This window comes from Physeter macrocephalus, chromosome 20 (assembly GCF_002837175.3).
Source record: "Physeter macrocephalus isolate SW-GA chromosome 20, ASM283717v5, whole genome shotgun sequence".
Taxonomy (NCBI): domain Eukaryota; kingdom Metazoa; phylum Chordata; class Mammalia; order Artiodactyla; family Physeteridae; genus Physeter; species Physeter macrocephalus.
The window spans coordinates 7,055,697-7,079,875 of NC_041233.1; the positions used below are offsets into that span (position 1 = coordinate 7,055,697).

General features: G+C 40.4%; 2 protein-coding genes and 1 long non-coding RNA gene across 3 annotated transcripts in view; all 3 read left to right on the plus strand.

Annotated features, from left to right (window-relative positions):
- Positions 1-5,448, plus strand: part of ACTN2 (actinin alpha 2) — a 79,998-nt gene extending 74,550 nt beyond the window's left edge. Inside the window, exons 19-21 of the mRNA XM_024115694.3 lie at positions 1,861-1,926; positions 2,836-2,994; positions 5,229-5,448. Of these exons, the coding sequence (XP_023971462.1) occupies positions 1,861-1,926; positions 2,836-2,994; positions 5,229-5,387 (384 nt within the window). The 3' untranslated portion in view covers positions 5,388-5,448. The remainder of the gene's footprint in view (positions 1-1,860; positions 1,927-2,835; positions 2,995-5,228) is intronic.
- A 3,393-nt stretch (positions 5,449-8,841) lies between these two features.
- On the plus strand, positions 8,842-21,421 carry LOC114484532 (uncharacterized). The gene is made up of 5 exons (XR_003677571.2): positions 8,842-9,212; positions 16,315-16,391; positions 17,317-17,444; positions 17,866-17,993; positions 18,543-21,421. It is a non-coding gene; the product is annotated as an uncharacterized lncRNA (long non-coding RNA).
- A 348-nt stretch (positions 21,422-21,769) lies between these two features.
- The window catches only part of MTR (5-methyltetrahydrofolate-homocysteine methyltransferase), a 120,218-nt gene continuing 117,808 nt past the window's right edge, over positions 21,770-24,179 (plus strand). Inside the window, exon 1 of the mRNA XM_024115733.3 lies at positions 21,770-22,258. Within this exon, the coding sequence (XP_023971501.1) occupies positions 22,225-22,258 (34 nt within the window). The 5' untranslated portion in view covers positions 21,770-22,224. The remainder of the gene's footprint in view (positions 22,259-24,179) is intronic.

Below are 24,179 nucleotides of genomic sequence, written 5' to 3' on the forward strand. Positions count from 1 at the left end.
GGCCCAGCCGCTCCGCGGCACGTGGGATCTTCCCGGACCAGGGCACGAACCCGCGTCCCCTGCATCGGCAGGCGGACTCTCAACCACTGCGCCCCCAGGGAAGCCCTGTAGGCTGCTTTATACAGAGCACTTAACGAATGTCTTTGTAGCTGGGAGCAACACTAGATTTGTTCTAAGTGAAAGTGTATACTTAACAAAATGTGGTTTTGGGATTTAGGTCATTTTCTAAGTACTTAAATACAAAGCTGTAATGAACTTTTCCTAATTAACTATTTAGGTGAAGCACCCGATGAAAATTAGCCTGCTCTTTTGCCATAAAATTTAATTTTCTTTTTTAATTAACAAAATTGATTCATGGAATGTTGAAGGAAAATGCACCAACAAAATGGTGATCATACAAAAAAGTTAAGTGCAGCTCTTAAAATATTATCTAGTATTTTGATTTGAATACAGTTGAGTAAAACCAGTTCTTTACAAGAAAATGCCCACTTTGCTCATCATCTAGTTAAAAGTGACTCCTAAGGCCACATTCCATTCGTTAAAAGATCTGTAACAAAGTAAGTGTATTTCATTGCTTTGCTTGGGACCCTGTTTATGGTTTACAGATATCAGTTAAATGGTTCTTAAAATACCTCTGCTCCAGACCAGCCGTATTCAGGCCTATCAAAGAGTTCAGAAAGTAGACTTCTGATCAGGGAGCTGAGGCATAAATAAAGAATTATACACGGAGTTGGACCTTAAAAGTTAGCTTGGCTTCAGCACAACTGTACTGTACAAAACATGCTGTGACACTGACCTGACTTCCTTCAGGTTGAGTCATTTTCCTCCCGTGGAGGGAAATAATTGATTATCGTCCCTACACATATCCACCCGGGCTTATGAGAAGACAGCCCTCAATCGTTCGGGCCACCTCATAGGAAAAAAAATCCAAATTTATTTGAATCTAGGATAGCGAGACTGCCTTTTGCAACAAAAGTTCAAAGGCAGACAATGCAGAACCTGCCAAGTTTAAAAGTTTAAATTAAGGATTTTTGTGTCTTGGAGGGACGTGGGCCTGAGAGTAGCTGCGGGGTAACTTTCCAGTGTGAGTCCTAGCCATGCTTTAATCTTTGGGGGAGTTTTACAAGTGAGGACTGCCTGGGGCCGCGAGAGCGTGAGGATTTCTCAGAACACTTAGAGTGTGTTCGGCCATCGGTGGGTGGCAGTGGGCAGCTCCTGACGGGGTCATTTTCACTGGCACTGGGTAGTCCCTCCTGCTTTCTTGAATGTGTGGTCTCCTTTCATTTTTGACTGCTGTTTACCCTCCTTTCCTCCTTTTTCCTTTTTAAGAAATTATTTTCTAACATCCCTGTGTTGGGTCTGTCCTTCCTCTAAGTCAATGATGACATTTACAAATTATTTGGCAAATCTCAAAGTGTCCCTTCTTGTATTGGATTTTGTTCCCTGGTCAAGTAGAGTTTTTTATTTTGCCTCTAACTCTCAACTTCTTTTTATTTATTTATTTATTTATTTATATAATTTATTTATTTGGCTGCGTTGGGTCTTCGTTGCTGCGCGCGGGCTTTCTCTAGCTGCAGCGAGTGGGGTCTACTCTTTGCTGCGGTGCGCGGGCTTCTCACCGCGGTGGCTTCTCTTGTTGCGGAGCACAGGCTCTGCGTATGTGGGCTTCAGTAGTTGTGGCTCGCGGGCTCTAGAGCACAGGCTCCGTAGTTGTGGCATACGGGTTTAGTTGCTCCACGGCATGTGGGATCTTCCCTGCCCAGGGCTCGAACCCGTGTCCCCTGCATTGGCAGGCGGATTCTTAACCACTGCGCCACCAGGGAAGCCCTCAACTTCTTTGTTCTTTGTATTTGTCGGCAGAGGAAGAATGGCCTGATGGATCATGAGGATTTCAGAGCCTGCCTGATCTCCATGGGTTATGATTTGGTAAGACAGAAGTTGAAAATTTTACTACCATGTGATATTCTATTGAGCTTAGATTTGTATTATAGGAGACAACTGCCTTAAACTATGGCAGCTCATTTGGGCTTCGTTGATTTACATTGTCTAGGGTAACATTTTTGAAGGTTTGCCTGGTACCATATAAAAATAACTTCACAGAGCCAGAACATATATTTTCATTCAGTCATCGGTCAGCTGGTTTTTTTCTAGTGAAGGAAGAGAACATAAACTTTCCTGATGATTTTTAAACAGCTTTAACTGAGAGATAATTCACATACCATACAATTCACCCATTGAGAGTATACACTTCAGTGTCTTTTCCTGCTGATTTTTAAAGTATTTTTTTCCTCTAGTATTTTAGAAGGTAAAAAGTTTTTAGTAAAAATCAGCTAAGAAATCTCACATTTCCCTGTGGGCTGTGAGTGTGCCCTTATACCCTCATTTCTCTGTTACCTGCTAATGTGTAACATTGAACATGAGCTGCTTTGATTCCTCCCAGAACTGTTAAATAAGCATCATGAGAACCCTCCTCTGACCTGCCTTCTCTTTTGCAGTATTATTCTTCTCAACTGTAGTCTGAGAAAAGGCCTAACCCTCTTTGAATTCCTCTTCCATAACTATATTAAGTCCCAACGGCAACATGGGTTAGAGAGAGGAAGGAATTCTGACATTCAGGAGCTTCTGGGTTGATGCTACAGCAACGTTTAAAAATCATTTGATGGCAGTAAACTTAAGTCACCCATAAGGGGAATCTGTTCCAAAAATGGAAGTGCAGGGAATATGTAAGTTTTCAAGCAGAAAGGAACTTGCATGCCAACAGGTAAAAGCAGGAGAACGGCACTGCTGAGAGTTGTGTACGGTTGAAGTAAATGTTTCTTTGCAACCTTGCCTCAGGGTGAAGCTGAGTTTGCCCGCATCATGACCCTGGTGGATCCCAATGGGCAGGGCACCGTCACCTTCCAATCCTTCATTGACTTCATGACCAGAGAGACGGCCGACACCGACACCGCCGAGCAGGTCATCGCCTCCTTCCGAATCCTGGCTTCCGACAAGGTCTGCATGGACATGTTTTCTTCTGCTTTTGTGACAGCCCACTGCTTCATTCTAATAAAAAAGGAAACAGCATTGCAAATAATAACCATTTTGATGTATTGCATTTTGTATCACAACAGCACTGAATTCAGAAATCACGTAAACATAACAGTGATGCACCCAGAACAGGTTAAACACAGACATTCTGTCCTGGCATTTGTGCTTGTCCTTACGGGGAGTTTTATAGAAGGAACCAAGAGTATGTATTTTGCAGTTTTTTGTGTGTTTTTCTGGTTCGACCCTACTTCACATTCTGGGTTGGTAGATATGACTCTTGAAAGAAGGAACAATGCAATTCAGATGTTATAAAACTGAGAACCTTCTCTCAAGGATCAGTGACCCTGACACTGTGCCCCGACCCTGGAGCAAAGATAAATAGAGCCATTCATTCATTTAAAAAATTGGCTACTTTTTCATTATCTGAAGCCTAGAAATTAAGTAGGAGTTTAATTGCAAGTACAGAATTTTCAAATCTCTTTCCCAAAACAATATAAAAACATCTCAGTATGTATAAACTCAATTTGGGCTATGATTCCTTTACCCTGTGTTCTAGCTGAGAGGGAAAGGAAGTTAGGATTCTGAAACACATCAGCATGGGACCTCCCCTGCAGTCTATTGGTTAAGACTCCACCTTCCAATGCGGGGGGCGTGGGTTTGATCCCTGGTTGGGGAACTAAGATCCTACATGCTGTGCAGTGCAGCCAAAAAAAAAGGAACACATCAACATGGCCATGTTATTACCTTAAAAAAACCCTTATCAGACAAGATAAACTATCTTTAAAATAATTATGTTTGTTTTAAAATGAATCCTTTATCATGGGGATAGGGGTGGAGGGGAGGAAGTCCAACTGATGTAGGAGATAATAAACCAAGGCTTATTTAACCCCCCAAAAAACCCTACTATAAATTACAATATGATATTTGCTATTTATCTTGACCAGCCAATCTGTTTTTAAAAAAATAAATTTATTTATTTACTTTGGCTGTGTTGGGTCTTCGTTGGGTCTTCGTTGCTGTGTGCAGGCTTTCTCTAGCTGCGGTGAGCGGGGGCTACTCTTGGCTTCTCTTGTTGCGGAGCACAGGCTCTAGGCAGGCAGGCTTCAGTATTTGTCGTACGCGAGCTCAGTAGTTGTGGCTCGTGGGCTCTAGAGCGCAGGCTCAGTAGTTGTGGTGCACAGCTTAGTTGCTCCGAAGCATGTGGGATCTTCCCGGACTAGGGCTCAAACCTGTGTCCCCTTCGTTGGCAGGCGGATTCTTAACCACTGCGCCACCAACGAAGCCCAGCCAATCTGTTTTATGAGAATTACCCTATTTCCTCTTGCACATTTGACATGAAAAAGAAAAAAAAAAAAAGACTCCATTGTTCAATGTCAGTTTTGTTTTGTTTTAGAAATAGCTTTTCTCCAGTGGTAACATGCCGCTAGCTTTTAATAAACTGTGTAGGAGAGTGACTCTATTTTCTAAAAGCGCACATCACATATATTAAAAAAAAACCACCACATTGATAATTTCAAATTAAATAATCCTGCGTTTTCATCAGCATATGATGTAAACCAGCCTTCCTTAATCTTTCTGGTATGAAATTTACGTCATAGTATTTTTTTGTGTGTGTGTGTGTGGTACTGGGGCCTCTCACTGTTGTGGCCTCTCCCGTTGCGGAGCGCAGGCTCCGGACGCGCAGGCTCAGTGGCCACGGCTCATGGGCCCAGCCGCTCCGCGGCATGTGGGATCTTCCCGGACCGGGGCACGAACCCGCGTCCCCTGCATCGGCAGGCGGACTCTCAACCACTGCACCACCAGGGAAGCCCTACATCATAGTATTTTTCACTTGCATTATGGTTCAGTTCGAGAAGTACTGATGGTACTGCTCCCTTTGCCTTTATGAAGTATATTAAATTTCCTGCTGGCCAGATGATGAATTACAAGTAAAACTCAGCCTTTTGTTGGTTGTCCAGTACTGTGCACATTAGATACCCTGCCTTTAGTCCTTTTTATTTTTACTTTATTTCTTTTAATTTTTATTTCATATTGAAGTATAGTTGATTAACAATGTTGTATTAATTTCGGGTGTACAGCAAAGTGATTCAGTTAGTCCTTTTTTAAAATTACACAAATGCAAGCAGTGTATTTAAACCATTTATGTTTCTGTGTTTTCTGCAGTTGATTTTGCAAACACGTGTGTATTTTTTTTCCAGCCGTACATCCTGGCGGAGGAGCTGCGCCGAGAACTGCCCCCTGACCAGGCCCAGTACTGCATCAAGAGGATGCCCGTCTACTCGGGCCCAGGCAGCGTGCCCGGTGCCCTGGATTACGCCGCCTTCTCCTCCGCGCTTTATGGGGAGAGCGATCTGTGAGGCCGGGGTTCTGTAATCGCTGGTCCCAGCAGAACGCAATAAAAGCTCAAGTTATAGTTTGTTTCTTGGAAACTTTGACAAGCTTTATTCAGTTAAGAGAGAAAACTTTTTTTGCAGCTCAGTTATTGCCAGCAATGTAATATGGCTGAAGTTTTTCCAGTAGATGACATAGCGTACTTAATAAATAAGTTTCTTTATTTCTGAGATTCTAGCCAAATGCAATGAAATATCAGGGTTTTTTTGGTTTCTTTGATAAAACAAAGCAAATTACTTGAGTAGTGTGAAATTAGGAAGACCTAGGGACAGAAGAAATGTACAAAATGGGAAAATTCCAAAATACCCAAGATTCAAAAGCAGAAAAATAATAGTAAATGTTTGATACTTTAAAAAATATTCTTCATATATATAATATGCTTATATGGTTATCCCTAGGGGAATATATTTGGGATACTGGTGTTTTACTTTCTTGCTTATCCAAAGATTAGCTATGTTTAAGATAAATGGTACTGTGTCGCCTCTTTAGCTGAATTTAATATTGTGAGATGGAAATTCCAGGGAATAGAAACAGACTACCCAAAAGATCTTTAGTACTTAAAACATTTTAGATAGAAATTATAGTCAGCTCTTCATTATTTAGGACTATGTAGTTTAATTAGTGGGTTTCAATGCCTTACTCATCCTCCAAAGTAGGGACCTCAGGAAACATGGAAGTCAGTTTAATTGCCGGGGAAGAAGATGGAATCACTGGGTAAAATGAGTTTTTTAGGATTATTTATTGATTCCAGGTTTCTGTACCTTGTCTAGAGCTTGTTAGTATCTTAGGTTCTCAATAGATGACCGTACATAAGTGCTCTGTTTTTAAACAAACAGGTGTTGATAGTAGTTCATAACAGGGGGACAAGTCAAAAACTGGTACCTTTATAAGCTCTCCAGGCAGAACTTCTCCTTTATACCTTGAGTTTTATGATATGGTGAAGAGAAGGCATTAGAAGGGAAGAGTTAGTACGAAAGGACTAGTTCTCAGCAACAGTAGAGGTAAGTTCTTTCACTGTAGAACCTTTACATACTTCAGGTGAATTCATTTCTTGTAGTAGGAGTTCCTAGATGTTTCTGCCAGCACTTGGTGCACGTTCCTGCTGTGATTGGATGATGCATCCTAACACATCCTGAGTCTGGCTCTGTCCGTGTGGAAGCCCCATGCAGAAGATGCCAGTGGCTCCCACCATCAGCTAGATCTGTCAGTGTTCGTTCATTTTCCTGCTTGTGCTACCGTATGCTGTACCTCCCCTGTTTTTCCATCTTGTAGAGAATAAAGCAGGCATTCTTTTTATATCTGAGTCCTTAATGATCAGGACATGAATTATAAACAAAAACAGTTGTAAACAGCAATTAAAGTGTCACTAGAAAAGCAGTAATGTGTTACCTACAGTTTGTTTCCTCAGATTTTTGTAGATTTCCACCAGTAGTTGGAAATGTGGTATTTTCCATTCATGACTGTCTGGTAACTTAATACCTTTACACAATTGGCCCACTTAGAACCTTCACCCTTTATAAATTTCATTTAATTTGCTTCATTTTATTAAGTAGTTGATAGTTTACAAATTCCTGAAATATCTAAGTCCCTGAGTTCAGTGCCAAACACTTTTGGGGTGTCATTTAGATGAACTGTGACTCCTTATTTTACTTCAAGCAGGTGCTATATTCCAGCCACAAACATTAAGGAAAAAATGGGAAGTTGTTCTGCCTTTGAGGCTACTAGGGGGATTTGTGGTGTTTTAGAATGGGTATAGGTAGTTCATCTACCTAAAACTTTAATTTCTTTACAACATTCAGGCAAGAGAATGGATCAATACTGTCTGCTAATAGATGAAAAAAGGAAATAAACTCTGAAAACACTTAACATGTTTATACTCTCATTTTAGAAGTTATTTTTATTTCTGAAGCTGAATTATTAAACTTAATTTGTAAAAGAAAAGGAATCCCTGTTTTTTATTATTTCAAAGAATAACCAGCTTCTTTGGTTAACTACAAACTTTTCTCATGTAAAATTTCCATCGTCATTAAAAACTCTCATTTGGTTTAGTATTTGCCTCCCTTAAATTATTAGAGACTGGCTTGTTGGGTAAAGGGTAAATTTGAGATGAGGAATTAAGGTTTGACTCAGTTAGAGGTGAGTGATAAATGGATTAGGAAACTAAATAGATTAGGAAGAAATTTTTACCCAGGAGATCACTTCAGAGTCCCCAGTAGGTATTTTGAAAATGTATGCATACCCAGCCCTAACCCCAGAGTTTCAAGTTGTGAAGGTCTGGCTTGTGACCTGGACATCTGCATTTTTTAAAAGCTCCATGGAGGATTCTAATCCCCCTCAATCGAAAACCACTGGATTAGAGGTAATGGAAAGGGTCATTAGTAATTAGGAAGTCTCGGACAATTAGAGAAACTCTTACTGGAAAGGTTAATGGTAGGACCGTATGAATGGCCAGGCCGACCCCCTGCATCATCTGGTTGGTAATATACAAATGCTTGGCAATGGCTGAATTTCAGATGGGTACACTTGGCTTCATATTCTTTCCTGCTACGTACCTGATTCGTGTATGTTCGTGACATAAGCTGGAGATGAGCTCTCTACAGCCTTTCAGTGAAAGGAAATAAATCTAAATGATATAAAGTCAGAAACTTGTATTTTAAGAAGTAGTAGCTATTACCAAGCTGACAGAGATTTGCCCACAGTTGCCTTGGAATATTTGACAAGAAGGCATTGAATGTGTCTGTGTCCATGAACTTTCTCAGATGCAGGAACCTACACAGTGATTGCACTGTCCTGTGTGAGGCATTCTCATATTCCAGCTGGAATCAGCAAAGAAGGAGACATGTTTTTTTTCCCTCTTGGATTCATTCATTAATAACTCAATACTTTTTTTTGAATTTTATTTATTTTTTTATACAGCAGGTTCTTATTAGTTATCTATTTTATACACATCAGTGTATCCATGTCAATCCCAATCTCCCATTTCATCCCACCACCGCCTCCACCACTTTCCCCCCTTGGTGTCCACATGTTTGTTCTCTATCTCTGTGTCTCTATTTCTGCCCTGCAAACCGGTTCATCTTAATAACTCAATACTTAAGCAACTGACAAAACATCATTCTTTTTAAGCAGGAAGCTGGAGGTGGCTGTGATTTGTCAACGAGAATTCCTAGCCAAGGATTCCCCGGGACCTTAAAGTCTTTCCGAAGTTATCTCCACGGCACTGTTGGTAAAACAAATGGGCAGAAGTGATGGCAAAACAGAGCATCCATAAGAAATAAATGGCTTTTTTTTTGTTTTTTGGTCATCTATTTAAACATGAGCAATTCTTTTCAACTATTTTCAAGAATAATCCTTAGGGGCTTCCCTGGTGGCGCAGTGGTTGAGAGTCCGCCTGCCGATGCAGGGGACACAGGTAAAGAATAATCCTTAGGACAAGGAAAAAACCCAACTGAAAAATGGGCAAGAGACCTAAGTAGACATTTCTCCAAAGAAGACATACAGATGGCCAACAGGCACATGAAAAGATGCTCAGCACTGCTAATTATTAGAGAAATGTGAATCAAAACTACAATAAGGCGACTTCCCTGGTGGCGCAGTGGTTAAGAATCCGCCTGCCAATGCAGGGACATGGGTTTGAGCCCGGATCAGGGAAGATCCCACATGCCGTGGAGCAACTAAGCCCATGTGCCACAACTACTGAGCCTGCGCTCTACAGCCCGCGAGCCACAACTACTGAGCTTAGAAGATTTTATTTGGATTTCCCCAGGCCCTGAGCACACATTCCTTTCATGGTGAGTATCAGAGTGTTTTAAATGCCTGGCCATCAATAGGCACGTGAAAAGATGCTCAACACTGTTAATTATTAGAGAAATGGAAATCAAAACTACAATGAGGTCCCACCTCACACTGGTCAGAATGGCTATCGTTTAAAAGTCTACAATTAACAAATGCTAGAGAGGGTGTGGAGAAAAGGGAACCCTCAGGAACCCTCCTACACTGTTGGTGGGAATGTAAAGTGGTACAGCCACTATGGAGAACAGTATGGAGGTTCCTCAGAAAACTAAAAATAGAGTTGCCATATGATCCTGCAATCCCACTCCTGGGCATATATCCAGAGAAAACTATAATTTGGAAAGATACATGCACTCCAATGTTCATTGCAGCACTATTCACAATAGCCAAGACATGGAAAAAACCTAAATGTCCATCGACAGATGAATGGATAAAGAAGATGTGGTACATATATACAATGGAATATTAGCTGTAAAAAAGAATGAAATAATGCCATTTGCAGCAACATGGATGGCCCTAGGGATTATCATACTAAAAGAAGTGAGTCAGAAAGAGAAAGACAAATGCCATATGATATCACTTATATGAGGAATCCAAAATAGGACACAAATGAACTTATCTACGAAACAGAAATAGACTCAGACACAGAGAACAGACTTGTGGTTGCCAAGGGTGGGGGAGGGAAGGGAAGGATTGGGAATTTGGGATTAGCAGATGCAACCTAGTATATATAGGATGGATAAGCAACAATGTCCTACTGTACAAGGGAACTATATTCAATATCCTGTGATAAACCATAATGGAAAATACGAAAAAGAATGTATACATGTATAACTGAGTCACTTTGCTGTACAGTAGAAATTAACACAGCATTGTGAATCAACTATCCTTCAATAAATTAAACAAAAAAAGAATAATCCTTAGAATGAGTTAGCCAATTAGAAAAGCACCACTGAATAAAGATGGCAGCACAGACTGGTAATAGGAATGCTTTCTGAGACAACCAGTTTTCAAATTTCACTAGATAAAACCTGTGGTAATTGTTGACATGATTTCTTTTAGATTTGATGTGTATTATACAAAAAGGCCCTTAAAACACAGTCATCCAAGCATACAACATTTTCCTGTGACAATCTTGAACTTACTTCATCTTATAAAATATTCAGTATGTACTATTTCATGTTAGCCAAAAAATATAATTCGTGCTAGATACCAGAGCAATTAATTTTTGGCAGTTCATACTTTATTCTTTCATTAAATACTTTGAAAGAGTTTGATCAGAATGTCTAAGGAAATTAATGGCATTATTTCCTAATTTTATACATGATTTTTATTTAATTATTCCCAAACACAACTTCAGTACACATAAACATAAGCACACACACTTATCAAAGGAGTGCCACTCCTTTTAGCATCTCCCTTGCTTCACAAATAACTTAAAAGTGTAGGTACATATTACACTGCATAAATAAATGAGAAAAATTTACATAATGAAAATTTTAATTCTCTTAGCACCCGGCATTTTAACTGCCTTTACAAGGTTTGTTGCAATATTTATTTCTCTGGTTTTTATACTATTCCTCAAAATGTGTTAAGAGTTTATTTGAATTGAAAATGAAGTCAGATTATTATTATTATTTTTTAACAACAGAAAGTAAGGCTGATTTAGTTAATCATTTAACCTGACTTGGGTAATTAGGCTACATGGGGGACATTTTAGATTTTTTCAATTATCTATTGTAAATCTGTGGCTCCAGTGTTTTGATAAAAATATAATTAAAGCACATGATAATATAAAAACATTTTACTTACAAAAGGATTTGGCAAAGGTGTGTTCAAATTAATTTCCCCTAACTCTTCCTGAGTATATTGGACTACATAAGGAGTCTTTAAGGGAAAAATAGTAGGTATCATTCATAGTTGGTAAGTTGAAGGGATGGCACAGCTACAGCTTAGAAGAAATCTGGGTTCCTGTTTGACAGATGGCCCCAGTGACACGGGCTGCTCAACTCAAAACTGCTACGTGGAGAAAGAAATGTGTATGTTTTAAGCTATTATATTTAGAATCTCTGTTACAATAGCTTAGCTTTACCCTAAATAATGTGGTATTAACCTTGACAGCTTCCTAACCTGGTTGTATAGCTACATTTAGGATATTTTAGATTGTACTAAACATTTTCACTTCCATTTTTTTTTAATCTCTCAACGTATCTTTGTATGAGTTTTGATAATGAGAGATAATGACACTTTGTACCAAATTCAACACATTCATTCATTCATTCATTTTACAGCCACTGCATTTCTTTTCAGTGGGGAGCTGTGTGGACACCAAGCTGTTGCTATGGAATTATATGTTTATTGCCTCTTCTTCCAACGTCTGGCAGCCCTCAAATGGTTATCATAAACTAACTGTTCATTGCCCCACTTACTCTTGATAACTATGGAAGGCTCTGGGGTGGAGTCTTGACAGGAAGCTGAGGTTTGTGAGGTCAAGCAAATCCGACAGCAGACCTCAGGCGTGTAGCCTGGGCAGTGCTGGCCCTCTTGTCAACTCTTCCTTGTCTGCCCTATCTATCAAAAGAAGGAATGTTCTTTCACATACCTAAAATTCTCTTGTTAACCACGTTTTGGGACATATCAATTTAAAGATAGAAAGATTTCAGGGGAATTCCCTGGCCATCCAGTGGTTAGGACTTGGCGCTTTCACTGCCAGAGGCCCAGGTTCGATCCCTGGTCGGGGAACTAAGATCTCACAAGCTGTGGTGCAGCCAAAAAAGAGAGAGAATTTCAGTAAATAAGAGGGACATCCAATGTTAGTTAATATCAACTTTCAAAAGGAGTCTGTGTCAATCTAGTTCACGTTCAGGCATAGAAGATAAAACTAGGCGGGGACATTAAACTGAGTGGTTTCAACTTAGGATCAGAAGACCCATCTGAGGTGTCTCTGTTCTTCCGCCTCTGCCTTAGGCCAGGCCCTTATCTCCTATCTGGACTATTGTAACAGCCTCCTCAAAATCATGTCTTTGTTTTCTTCCGTGGATCTTGGAATGACTGTTATTACCATGCATAAAAGAATATTCTGTTGTAAAACCGCCTCAGCTCTCTGTGGGGGTGGAAGGTGGGTGTTGGTCTTTGACTCTCTCCCGGTCCCTCCACCTGCACACCGCTCACTGTCAGACCAGTCCTCCTATCAAGCATTTTCATCAAGCACCTCCTTCACGTACCAACCAGCCCTCCTCTTATCTGGCCGAGATCAACCTTGAGAAAGCTGGCAGCAAGCTCAGGAGTATCCATCATGTCTATTCTGCCAGTGAGCTGCCCTGCAGACAGCCCTCACCCATGGGCCACGGTCCCTGGGAAATTTCTGGGGACCTAAGCCCTGGGGCAGAAAGAGACAGACAAGCTTTGGCCAGTGGTGGGCACTGGTGTGAAGCAGGTGCAAGCACAGACTGAGGCCATATGTCCCTTGCCAAAAAAAAAAAAAAAAAGCTTAGGAGTTGAGACATTATCATTTATTCAACAAAGATTTATTGAGCTCCTGCTGTATGCAGGCACTGTGATAAAGAGTGGGGATCCAAAGATAAATAAGGCATGGTCCCTGTCTTTAAAGAACTTGCAGTCTGGGCTTCCCTGGTGGTGCAGTGGTTAAGAATCCGCCTGCCAATGCAGGGGACATGGGTTCGAGCCCTGGTCCGGGAAGATCCCACATGCCGTGGAGCAACTAAGCCCGTGCACCACAACTACTGAGCCTGTGCTCTAGAGCCCACGAGCCACAACTACTTAGCCCATGTGCCACAACTACTGAAGCCCGCGCGCCTAGAGCCCGTGCTCTGCAACAAAAGAAGCCACCACAAGAAGCCTGTGAACCACAACGAAGAGTAGCCCCAGCCTGCCGCAACTAGAGAAAGCCAGCGCACAGCAACGAAGACCCAACGCAGCCAAAAATAAATAAAATAAATTTTAAAAAAACCTTGCAGTCTACTGGGTATAAAGAACTTCAATTCCATAATCTCACTGGACACTGGACTTTTAAAGAAAGACTTCCCAGCAAGGAGGGGATTTAAAGAAACAGGATCTATTTTTCCCCTTGTGGGAGCCAGACATTTAAGGAAATCTTTGTAAGGTCAAAGACTGACTGCAGAGACTATGGAAGGGAAACTTCAGTGATCATACCTAATAAGGAATACAAAGTTTGAAAAATTATTATGGAAAATTCACATGGCTCTAGACCTCAACAAGCAAAAACTAGCAATCCCTGTGGAGTTGGAGAATTAGATTTCCAGAATTACCAAAACATTATACTCAGAATGTTCAGTTCTCAACAAAAAAATTACAAAACATACTAAGAAACAGGAAAGTATGATCCATTCATTGGAAGTAAAGAATTGGACAGAAATCATCCCTGAGTAATTCAGATGTTAGAATTATTAATCAAAGACATTTAATCAACTATCTTAAACATGTTCAATGAGATAAAGGAAACCATGGACAGAGGAACTAAAGGAAATCAGGAAAATGGTGTATGAATAAAAGGAGGGTATTAATAAAGATACAGAAATGATCAAAAAGAACCACACTGAAATTCTAGTGTTGAAAAGCACAATAACTGAATTGAAAAACTCACTAGAGGGATTTAATAGAAGATTTGAGCTGACAGAGGAAAGGATCAGCAAACTTGAAGAGAAGACATTTGAAATTACCCAGAAAAAGAATATGATAATATGCAACACCTTTGCATGATAAAAACATTCAATAAACTAGGAATAGAAGGAAACTTCCTTAAAATGATAAAGGCTGTATGAAATGAAAAACACATAGCTAATATTATACTCAACAACAAAAAACTGAAAGCTTTTCCTCTAAGATCAAGAACAAGACAAGGATGCCTTCTTTCACCACTTCTATTAAACAAAGAATTGGAAGTTGTAGCCAGAACAATTAGGCAAGAAAAAGAAATAAAAGACATTCAAATTGGAAAGAAAGTGAAATTATCTCTGTGCTACAGATGATATGATTTTGGATGTAGAAAATCCTAATGAATCCACAAAAACATTGTTAGAGCAAAAAATGAGTTCAGCCTTGCAGATACAACTGATTTTGAGGTGTTGATGTTGTATTTCTACACACTTGCAATTAACAATCTGAAATGGAACTTATGAAGTAATTCCATTTACAACTTCATTAAAAAGAATAAAATACTTAGGAATAGATTTAACCAAGGAGGTGAAAGACTTGCACACTGAAAACTACAAAACATTGCTAAAAGAAATTAAGGAAGACCAAATAAATTTCATGTTCATGACCTGGAATATTGTGTGATGTCAATATTACCCAAGGCAATCTACAGACTCAATGCAATCCATATCAAAATTCGAATGGCATTTTTTTTTTTTTACAGAAACAGAGTCACCCTAAAATTCATATGAACTCTCAAAGAACCCCAAATAGCCAAAACTATCTTAAAAGAGAAAAAAAAAAGCACAAAGTTGAAGGACACACACTTCCTGATTTCAAAACTTACTACAAAGCTAAACAGTGTGGTACTGGCACAAGAACAGACATATAGGCCAATGGAATAGAGAACTGAGGAATAATTCAATGTGGAAAGGACAGTCCTTTCAACAAATAGTGCTGGGAAAATTTGGATTCCACATGCAAAAGAATAAATTTGGACTTTTATGTTACATCCTGCACAAAAGTTAACTAAAAATGGATCAAAGACCTAAACTTAACAGCTAAAACTCTAAAAATCTTAGAAGAAAACACAGGGGAAAACTTTCATCACACTGGATTTAGCAACGACTTAGATATAACACCAAAAGCACAAGTAATAAAAAAATAAATAAACTGGACTTCAACAAAATTAAAAGCTTTTATGCATTAAAGGACACTATCAAGACAGTGAGAAGACAACCCACAGAATGGGAGAAAATAATCATGCAGCTGATAAGGGATTAATATCCAGAATACACAAATAATTTCCACAATACAACAACAAAAAATAAACAACCCAATTCAAAAATGGGCAAAGAATTTACGTTGATATTTTTCCAAAGAAGATATACAAATGGCCAATAAACACATGAAAAGTTGTTTAGCATCACTAATCATTAGGGAAATGCAAATCAAAACCACAATGAGATACCATTTTACTCCTATTAGGATGGCTATTAATAATAAAATGAAAAATAACAAGTGTTGGCAAGGATACAGAGAAATGAGAACCCTTGTATATTGCTGGTCAAAACGTAAAATGCTGCAGCCACTATGGAAAACAGTTTGAAGTTCCTCAAAAAGCTATACCAATACCACCAAAATCCACTTCATTATATGCCTTAAATAGGTGAACTGCATGATATGTGAATTATATTTCAATAAAGCTGTTAAAAAAAAAAAGACAACGCAGCACTCAGCTTTGAGGGGAAGAGGTTGTGTATCAAGAATTTCATAGGCAGCCAGTTAGTTGTGCATGTAAATGAACAGTAGAAAGACATTTTACATATGGCAGAGTTTAGAACGTCTATTATCTATGTGCCCTTCTTCAAAAAATTACTTGCAGCCAAGTAATAGCCTTTTCCTTCCTACCCATTTGTCTTAGTCCGTTGGGGCTGCTCTAACAAAATACCACGGGCTAGGTAGCTTATTAACAACAGATATTTCTCACAGTTCTGGAGGCTGAGAAGTTCAAGATCATGGTGTCAGCATGGTCAGGTGAGAACGCTGTTCTTGGTTGCAGACTTCCCTTTATATCCTCACACGGCAGAAGGGACAAGGGAGCCCTGCTGGGCCTCTCCTATAAGACCCCAAATTCCATTCCTGAGGGTTCCACCCTCATGACCTAGCCACTTCCCAAAGCCCCATCTCCTAATACCATCACATTGGGCATTAGGGTTTCAACATATGAATTTGAACACAAACATTCAGCCCAAAGCACCATTTTTTGTAGTCCAAACTCAACTCCTTCCATGAATCTTTCTCAGTTCTTCATATTTTGAATGAACTTTACTTCCTTTTCCCTAGTCGGTAGCTTTTCATTGGTATTTCTGTTATTCCATTTATTATGATCTGCTTTGTCTTATTCATTCATAATTTGTCTTGAAGGGTCTTTGCGGAAGGAATCTTATTTTGAACATCTTTATATTCCCCAAAACACCTGACATGGTGCTTATCCACTTCAGGTATTTAATTGGCAATTGTTTTGTTGAATTTTCTAAAGTTCTGCTGTCAATATTAATGATACATTTTGATAATCTGAACAAGGCTATAGGCTTCAGTTTCTTTGAAATTAATTTAAATCCTGATAACAAAAATTCCAAGATTGAACACACTGCAGAACTAATCCTGCAATGTACCTTAATAATGTTTGACAAATAGAATGAAAGAATAATTGGTGATGAAATATTTACTTGAAGAAAAATACATTATTTAATTTTAACATTTTCAGGCTATAGTTCATTTCTGTGCAACATCCAAATGGATGGTTTTATAATAACGCTTATATTAAGGTTCTTAATACCAACTGGCTAGCCAAGTGTAAAAGCTACCTCACATAGTTTTAGAAGTACATGATACTTATACATGGCTATTCTTAATCATACGCCAGGTATAGTATTTTTCCACTTTAAATGTGAAGAGCGATACCAACATGGTTGTCTGTCACCAGAGAAAGACTAGCTTTCTATAAAGACCCAGGCAACAGTTGAATGGCTTTGAAGACTAGTGCTATCAAGCCAGGACAACCTGAGGTATGCAGTCTCCATTATAGATACCAGCTGCACTTTCATCTCAGGAACAGGGTTAAAGATCCCAGCAACCAGGTGAACATTCCCGAGTTCCCTAGTCTATGCCTGCAATCCTAACCAGTACTCGGCCCCAAACCCCACATTTGCTGACAGACAGGTGTTTCTTCACCAGGATTAATACCTTTAACCAAATTACACTTGACCTGGGGATTATTTTTCTTTATTTAATGTTAACCTTAGTGAGATTTATCTTACCATTGGCTAATTAGGGAATCATATTTCCAATCTTAGAGAATGATTATAGCTTTCAAATTACATCCTGGTGAAGACAAAATAAAACAAAAATCTCTCTTTCTGCCAGTAGAGCGTCTGCTATGAAAGCTGAGCTAGCGGTGTTCATCTGATAATGTCCAGAAAATGATGACTGCAATACTTCTCCAGTAATTTATTCTTGCAAACATTATTTCCTCACATGCCACCGTGTGCCAGGTATTAAACGTTGCTGTAGCTATAGCTAGGACCAAGCCAGAAAAAGTCTGTACTAAAATAAGACTTTCTTAAACTGAATCAAAGACTTAAGTAAGCAAGGCAAAAGAGCAGGCAAGGCACCTGGCCTACCAGAGCTCAGGAAGGCCTTGTACTAACACTCTGGGGATGATGTTTGGTGACCTTTAAACATGAACCCTTTAAACATTAAAGGTTTATCTGTTCCCAAAAGCCAAGTAGGAATATCTCCCATTGAAAATGTAGTATATTTAAAATTCCATGGTTTCATGAATGAAGATAGCATTTGTTTAATTCTAACGACGTGGCAACATTTTATAAACTCATGTTATTCTGTAAATTAAGGCCAGGGAATCTGAGTAACAATGGAAATTGCAAGCAATTCCGTGTGTCCATTTTTCTGCAGACAGGGCTCTTTCATCAGCTATTCAAAGGCAAGTACTGGCTTACAGATAAAAAGGAGGAATGCTGAAACCAGTTTTCCCGGGATTGAGGCCCAGCTGTACCACCTCTTAGAAGTGTGACCTGGGGCAAGTTGTTTAATTTCTCTCTCTCTCTTCTTTTTTTTTCCTTTTTCTTCTTGGTTAGTTAAGCGAAGCAGTGGGGGTGGGGAAGGAACAAAGAAATCTGTACCTGGCTGTGATCAATGAATTGTAAACACTGTTGCACTCTTGCACTCAGACCAGCCAACCTCTCTTTACTTTGGTTTCCTCATCGGTAAACAAGGATGATAACAGAAACTAGCTTATAAAGATCCTCCTCCGTGGCACTAATCTTGTTTTATAATGATATATTTGATTATCATTTGTCATACCTCTAGGCTGCAGGACCTGGACCTGTTTTGTCTCATTATTTTAGCTTCAATGCCTGGCACGTAACAGTGTCAATCAATATTTGTGAAATAAATAAATGCCCCAACAATTCATAGGATTTCAACAATCAGGTCTTTAAAAGCCAGTATAACAAGAACTCTTATCTTTTAATGGGTTTGATAATGTCCCCCAAACCATAGAACTTCTAGGTTGCAACTTGATTATCTTTTTTTTTTTTTTTTTTTTTTTTGCCACACCACGCAACTTGCAGGACGTTATTTCCCTGGTCAGGGACTGAACGCCGGCCAAGGCAGTGAAAGCACCAAGTCTTAACCACTGGACGGCCAGGGAATTCCCCAAAACTTGATTATCTTAACTGCACTTCACCTTCCAGTCTGAGCCAGAAAACAATACTGGCTAGTTCACTTAATTCTTTTAAATCACCTGTATATTGAAATTTTAAAAGAAAACCAAAGCAAAATACTAACTGGTTTAGGTTGCTGACCTTTAGATTAGTTTAGATCGCATTGAACTTTAACCAGTTTCCTTTTTGGTTATGAGAAAAGAATTCATTCTTCATGTACTCTTTTCAATTTAAAAATTATTTCTGGGACTTCCCTGGTGGTGCAGTGGTTAAGAATCCACCTGCCAATGCAGGGGACACGGGTTTGAGCCCTGGTCCGGGAAGATCCCACATGCTGTGGAGCGACTAAGCCCGTGCACTACAACTACTGAAGCCCGCACGCCTAGAGCCTGTGCTCCGCAACAGGAGAAGCCACCGCAGCGAGAAGCCTGCGCACCACAACGAAGAGTACCCCTGCTCACCACAGCTAGAGAGAGCCCACGCACGGTAACGAAGACCAAACGCAGCAAAAAAAAAAAAAAAAAAAAAAAAAAAAAATAGCACCCATATTAAATGAAGTGTAGGTTTAAATAAATAAATAAATAAAATAAAAATTATTTCTGATTTCCCTCCATGTTTAGGACACAAATTTCCAGGATTCAAAGACAGAACTTTAAAAAGTGTTTGTCAGAGCACTTTCCCCTCCTTATACCTCATTTATAAGTCAGATAGATTAGCAATTATCAAGTTCAGCTCTCAATTCAACATCTTAAGTACCAGATTCCTATCTATTAAACAAAAATATTTGACTACTCTTAGGCAAAACCAAAAGAAAAAACATAGAAAAAAACCAAAACAAATTCAAAACAAAACCAACCCCCCCAAACAATAACAACAACAAAACCCCCCCAGAAACCAAAAAAATCCAAATCAAAGAAGAAAAACACAAAACCCAAAAAACAGAACACATTGCATTTTCTGAGAAAGGTTTAAAATAATTCTTACAGTTACCTACAGGGGAGAATCCTTCCTTGTCTCTTCCAGCTTCTGATGTTTGCTGGCAATCCTTGGCATTCCTTGGTTTTCTCGACGAAAAATTAATTAGTCGATCTAAGAAAGAAACAGAAAATTTTATTTGAGCCAAATTTGAGGATTATAACCGGGGAGAAGCATCTCAGAAAGCTCTGAGAACTGTTCCGCCCGTTAGAAGTAAAGACACTGTTACCTAAGTTTTTTTGAGACAGAGCGCTGTACATCAAATGACCTATTATTGACAGTTTACATAATCCGGATCTGCAAGTACAAGGTGGTGGGTCATGTGACCCCTTACAAGCTCAAGAAGGAATGTTATATTTTAAGGAGTTGTCTTGGTGCTGGGAGAATGTTGCTCTTTATGGTTGAGCAGCATCCTGCTGATGCGGAAGGTTTGGTCCATGCATAATGTAGACACACAATGCACAGTGGCGGGAGAGAGGAGGCCAAAGGGCAGAGAAGAATTTTTTACGTTTAAATTTTTCTTGTCTGGCCATAAACTATGAATTTTACTTCACAGTTTGTAGCTGCATCACACCAATATCTGCCTTCACTGTCACATGACTGTTTTCTTCTTGTGCATCTCTCTCCTTTTCCTATAAGGATGCCACTCTGCTCCTGTATGATTTCATGTTAATTACATCAACCACCACCCCATATCCAAATTTGTTCACATTCTAAAGTACGGGAGTTTAGGACTAAGTTCAACATATCTCCCTGGGGGGACACAATTCAACCCACACGAGTATTCTTGGAACTTTTAAGTTGTGTGAGTTTTTGTAGTAGGAATTCACTGCGCTTTAGGCATTATGTATCCCTTAAATCTTGTTACCCTTTTACAACTAAGAAAATAGTTAATTTGGTCAGTTTTATCTGAGAAAGTAAACTTCTGACGACTTGCTAACAACAGAGACTGAAATACAATACCTGGAATTTTTACTAGGATAGGGGATAGTAAATGACTAGGTGCCTTTAAGATTACTTTTCAAGAGAGACATCAACAAACTTGGAGAGAGAGGTGAAAAATTTCAAACTAGCCCTTACAATCTTAACAAGACCTTCAGCTGTTCAGAGATATCCTCTCCCTCTCACACTCTTGTTTCATTCTCTCCCCACTCACTCCATTTTCCCCCCTCCAGGTATGACCGTTCTTGGTAAGGATGCTATTCACATTACTATAATTTTGTAGATTTAAACAATTGAGGTACAATTACATACAGCAAAATGAGAAGGGCAAGCAAACTTTTGCTCTTTCTGAAAGTTAGTAGGCTTCATAATTTTGTCTCTATTTCATTTTTTCTACATTCATTTGCTTTTCCTCCTAGCATGCTTAGCCTTACAGCTGTCTTTTATTTACAAATTCTCTCAAGTGCTGTGTTCTACCTGGGAGTTTCTCCCAACTGTAATGGCCTTAGCTGGCACACACCTCTCCTTCAGAACTCAGCGTCTTCTTCGAAACCTTCTCCCAACACCCTTGGGTTTCTGAGTTCCTTTGCCACAATGTATGTGATTCTTTTTATTTTTTCCCTGTTCAATTACTAGTCTTAACCAGACTGAGTTCTTCCTCTTAAGACAAAGGTGGGGGGTGTGATGTACCTTGTCTGTCTTCGCATTCCAAGTGTGTAGCCCAAAGCCTGACACATAGTGCGGGCTCAATAAACGTTTATTGTCAGTAAGTGACAATTAACACGCATATATGTACTTCATAGTTTTCCCAGCGCGTTCACACGATCTTATTTGATCCCTACTACAACCTTATAAAATAGTAATTATCACCACCCTATCATTTCCTATTTTGTAAAGTGTAGAGTGGAGACGAAGACGTTAAGTATCTTGCCCCGCGCCAGTCAACAGTAAAGAGTGACTCGTACCTGGTTTTCCAAGACTCCCAAGTACCGGGCTCTTGACATCATACAACATGTTGAGGTCAGCGCCAACTTCGCACCAGGATTTAAACTTGGGGAGACCCGCTGCGGCCGCACTTTCGGACGCTGGGCTGAGATGCGCAAAGCCTCGGAGGGGCACCTGGGACCCTGGACTACATCTCCCAGAAACCCCTAGGGCAAAGCCTCAGGTGAGTGGTTGAGATCTAGCAGCCCATAGAGTCGCGACGAGCTCCTACAGACCAATCACGGGCCTGAAGGGCGGGACCTCCCACGCTGAGGCTGGATTGCGCGCAGAAACTAACAGTATCCTGAGTTGCCCCAAATCCTTAGGGGACTCAGAGCCTCGGCCCGCGCTTCGGCCGCCACGTCGTCCTCCTCTTCGGGTCTATCCCGCGCCCTCCCGGCGACCCGGCCTCCGGTCACGCGGGTCTAGCCGCCAGGCCCTTGCCGAGGACAGGCCAGGTGGCCGAGAAGAAAGCACGTGCTTGAGCAGTGGTCTGGGCCAGGGGTCCGCCTGTCGCTGCCGCGCCCAGGTCCTGAGGGGAGGCCCCTCCCTCAGTGTCCCCCCGACTCCGGCCTTCTGTGAACCACTGGCCCCGCGCTGGCTGGCGTGGTTCTGGGCCGTCACGTGTGGAGGGAGGGTGCGTCTTCCCCGCCGCGTCCCCGGCCCGAGGAGGAGAGGACTCCGCAGCATGTCCCCCGCGCTCCACGACCTGACGCCATCCGGTAACTCTGCGACCCGCTCTCCGCGCTTCGGTGGTTTATTGCCTCCTAATCCCTGGGGTGATTCATTCATCACCACCCGGAGACACCTGGTTAGGTTTCCCCGTGGGCGGGAGGCGCCTTTGAACTGCGGAGGAGCCCTGAGGTCCCACGTCTTCTTGCTGCGTTCCTTCCCTCCACCCACTTCCACCTGCCTCCCCAGGCAAACAAACCATCAAATCCGTAGAGCACACCGCTTCCCCGCAGTGCCCCTGAAACATATTCTGAACGTCAAGGTAACTACACTTTGCAGTTTGACGTAGCATATTCCTGCAGGGCCCTATGGAAGTTTTGCATGATTGAACGTTCTCATTCAGCATATGTTTACTGAGCACCTAAGCCAAAGAAGGTTCAGGTGCTGAGAGGTAAGCCCAGAGAATTGTTTAAAACTGCGTTGAAGTTTTGTTTTCCACTTCGGGGTTAGAGCAGTAGTTCTGCAAACTGCAGTGTGCATAGAATCACTATGTTAAAATAGATTAGCAGGTACACAGTAGGTCGGGATGTGGACTGATAATCCTGAGTGATTTTGATGTTGGTGGCTCTGGCATCAACAATGAAGGGGAAAAAAAAACTAATTTAGCACAAGAACAGAATATATTTTCAGCTTTAAAATGAGCTCTGGGTCTTTGTGGCCAAATACACCCATAAAAACATGTGAGGTATGAAGTGGAAAATGAAGAAACAAGAGAATCAGTAATAAGGACGGAACAGTAGCAATGCTATGACAGATGACGACGTTTAGCTCAGGGAGGAGCGGGAAGACTGAATTCATAACTCAGGGAAATTTTTCAGAGGTGAGCTAGTGACCCTTTAGACTGTAAGGTCCTGATAAATGGGACCGTTAGAATTGTTCATGAAGCAAGTGGAACTATGACTGAGAAACATTTGATCAATGTTGCTATAAAGTAAGACCTATATCTCTCAAAGGGGTGTCATTTATTTATTTGAACAATATCTCTTACTGATGACTTCTGGCCTTCCCCTCCCCATTTAATTAAAAAAGGAGGTATGTTATTTCCCTTATCCAGCAGCAAAATGCCTCTAAAGATTTAGAATAGTTTGAATACTGAGTGATCTTTGTACAGCAGATGAAAGGAAAATTGTTGTGTATTTGATTCTAGCTCAGCTCCCTGACCCCAAGGCTCACTTCTACAGCTTCTCTCTGTGTGGGCAGACTGTATGTTGTGGTGAGAATCAGGTTTTAACTTCCTAAAAACCCTTACGTAGTTACTTATTGGTGTCCAGTCTTAGTGAAGCTCTTTAATGAAGAACTGGGAATTCTTGAAGCTCGAGGTCAGGCCTTAAGCCCAACTGTCCATGACCTCAGACCATGGTTGTACCCCCTTAGGAAAGAGGCTGGTGGGCTAGCAAATACTTCTTGTGAGAAAAGTTTAACTACAGCTTCTAAACATTGCTTAGTTTCATCCTTGCTATGTATGTTATCTATCTGGAACTCAGTTGTTAAATGATTAATGAAAGAATGACTAAATGAGCCAGTGAATTGTTATCAGCCAGTTACCTGATTCTAATTCTTCCCTGTCTTATTAAAATCAAAGTGGAAATAGTATATTTCAGAAATGGAACATTGCACAAGCAAAGAGATGTCTACAAAGTGTAGCAAGTTGGTGCAACCTAGAAGTTAGAGATTCAAAAATGAAGTATCTTGCAAGGGACTTTTAGGGCAGCAGTAAGATAGTCTTGAATATAGTAAAGTCAGGAAACTGCTGAGAATGTGTTGGGATCATTTGTTTACAATGCAGAAAATGAAAACTTCTTTTCCTTGCTCTATGTGTTCCCCAGTTAGTGCAGTGGATATGGGAGTCCTAAATAAATCAGCTACATGGGCTCATTCTATCCCCAGAGGAAATGTGTTCCTGACACTAAT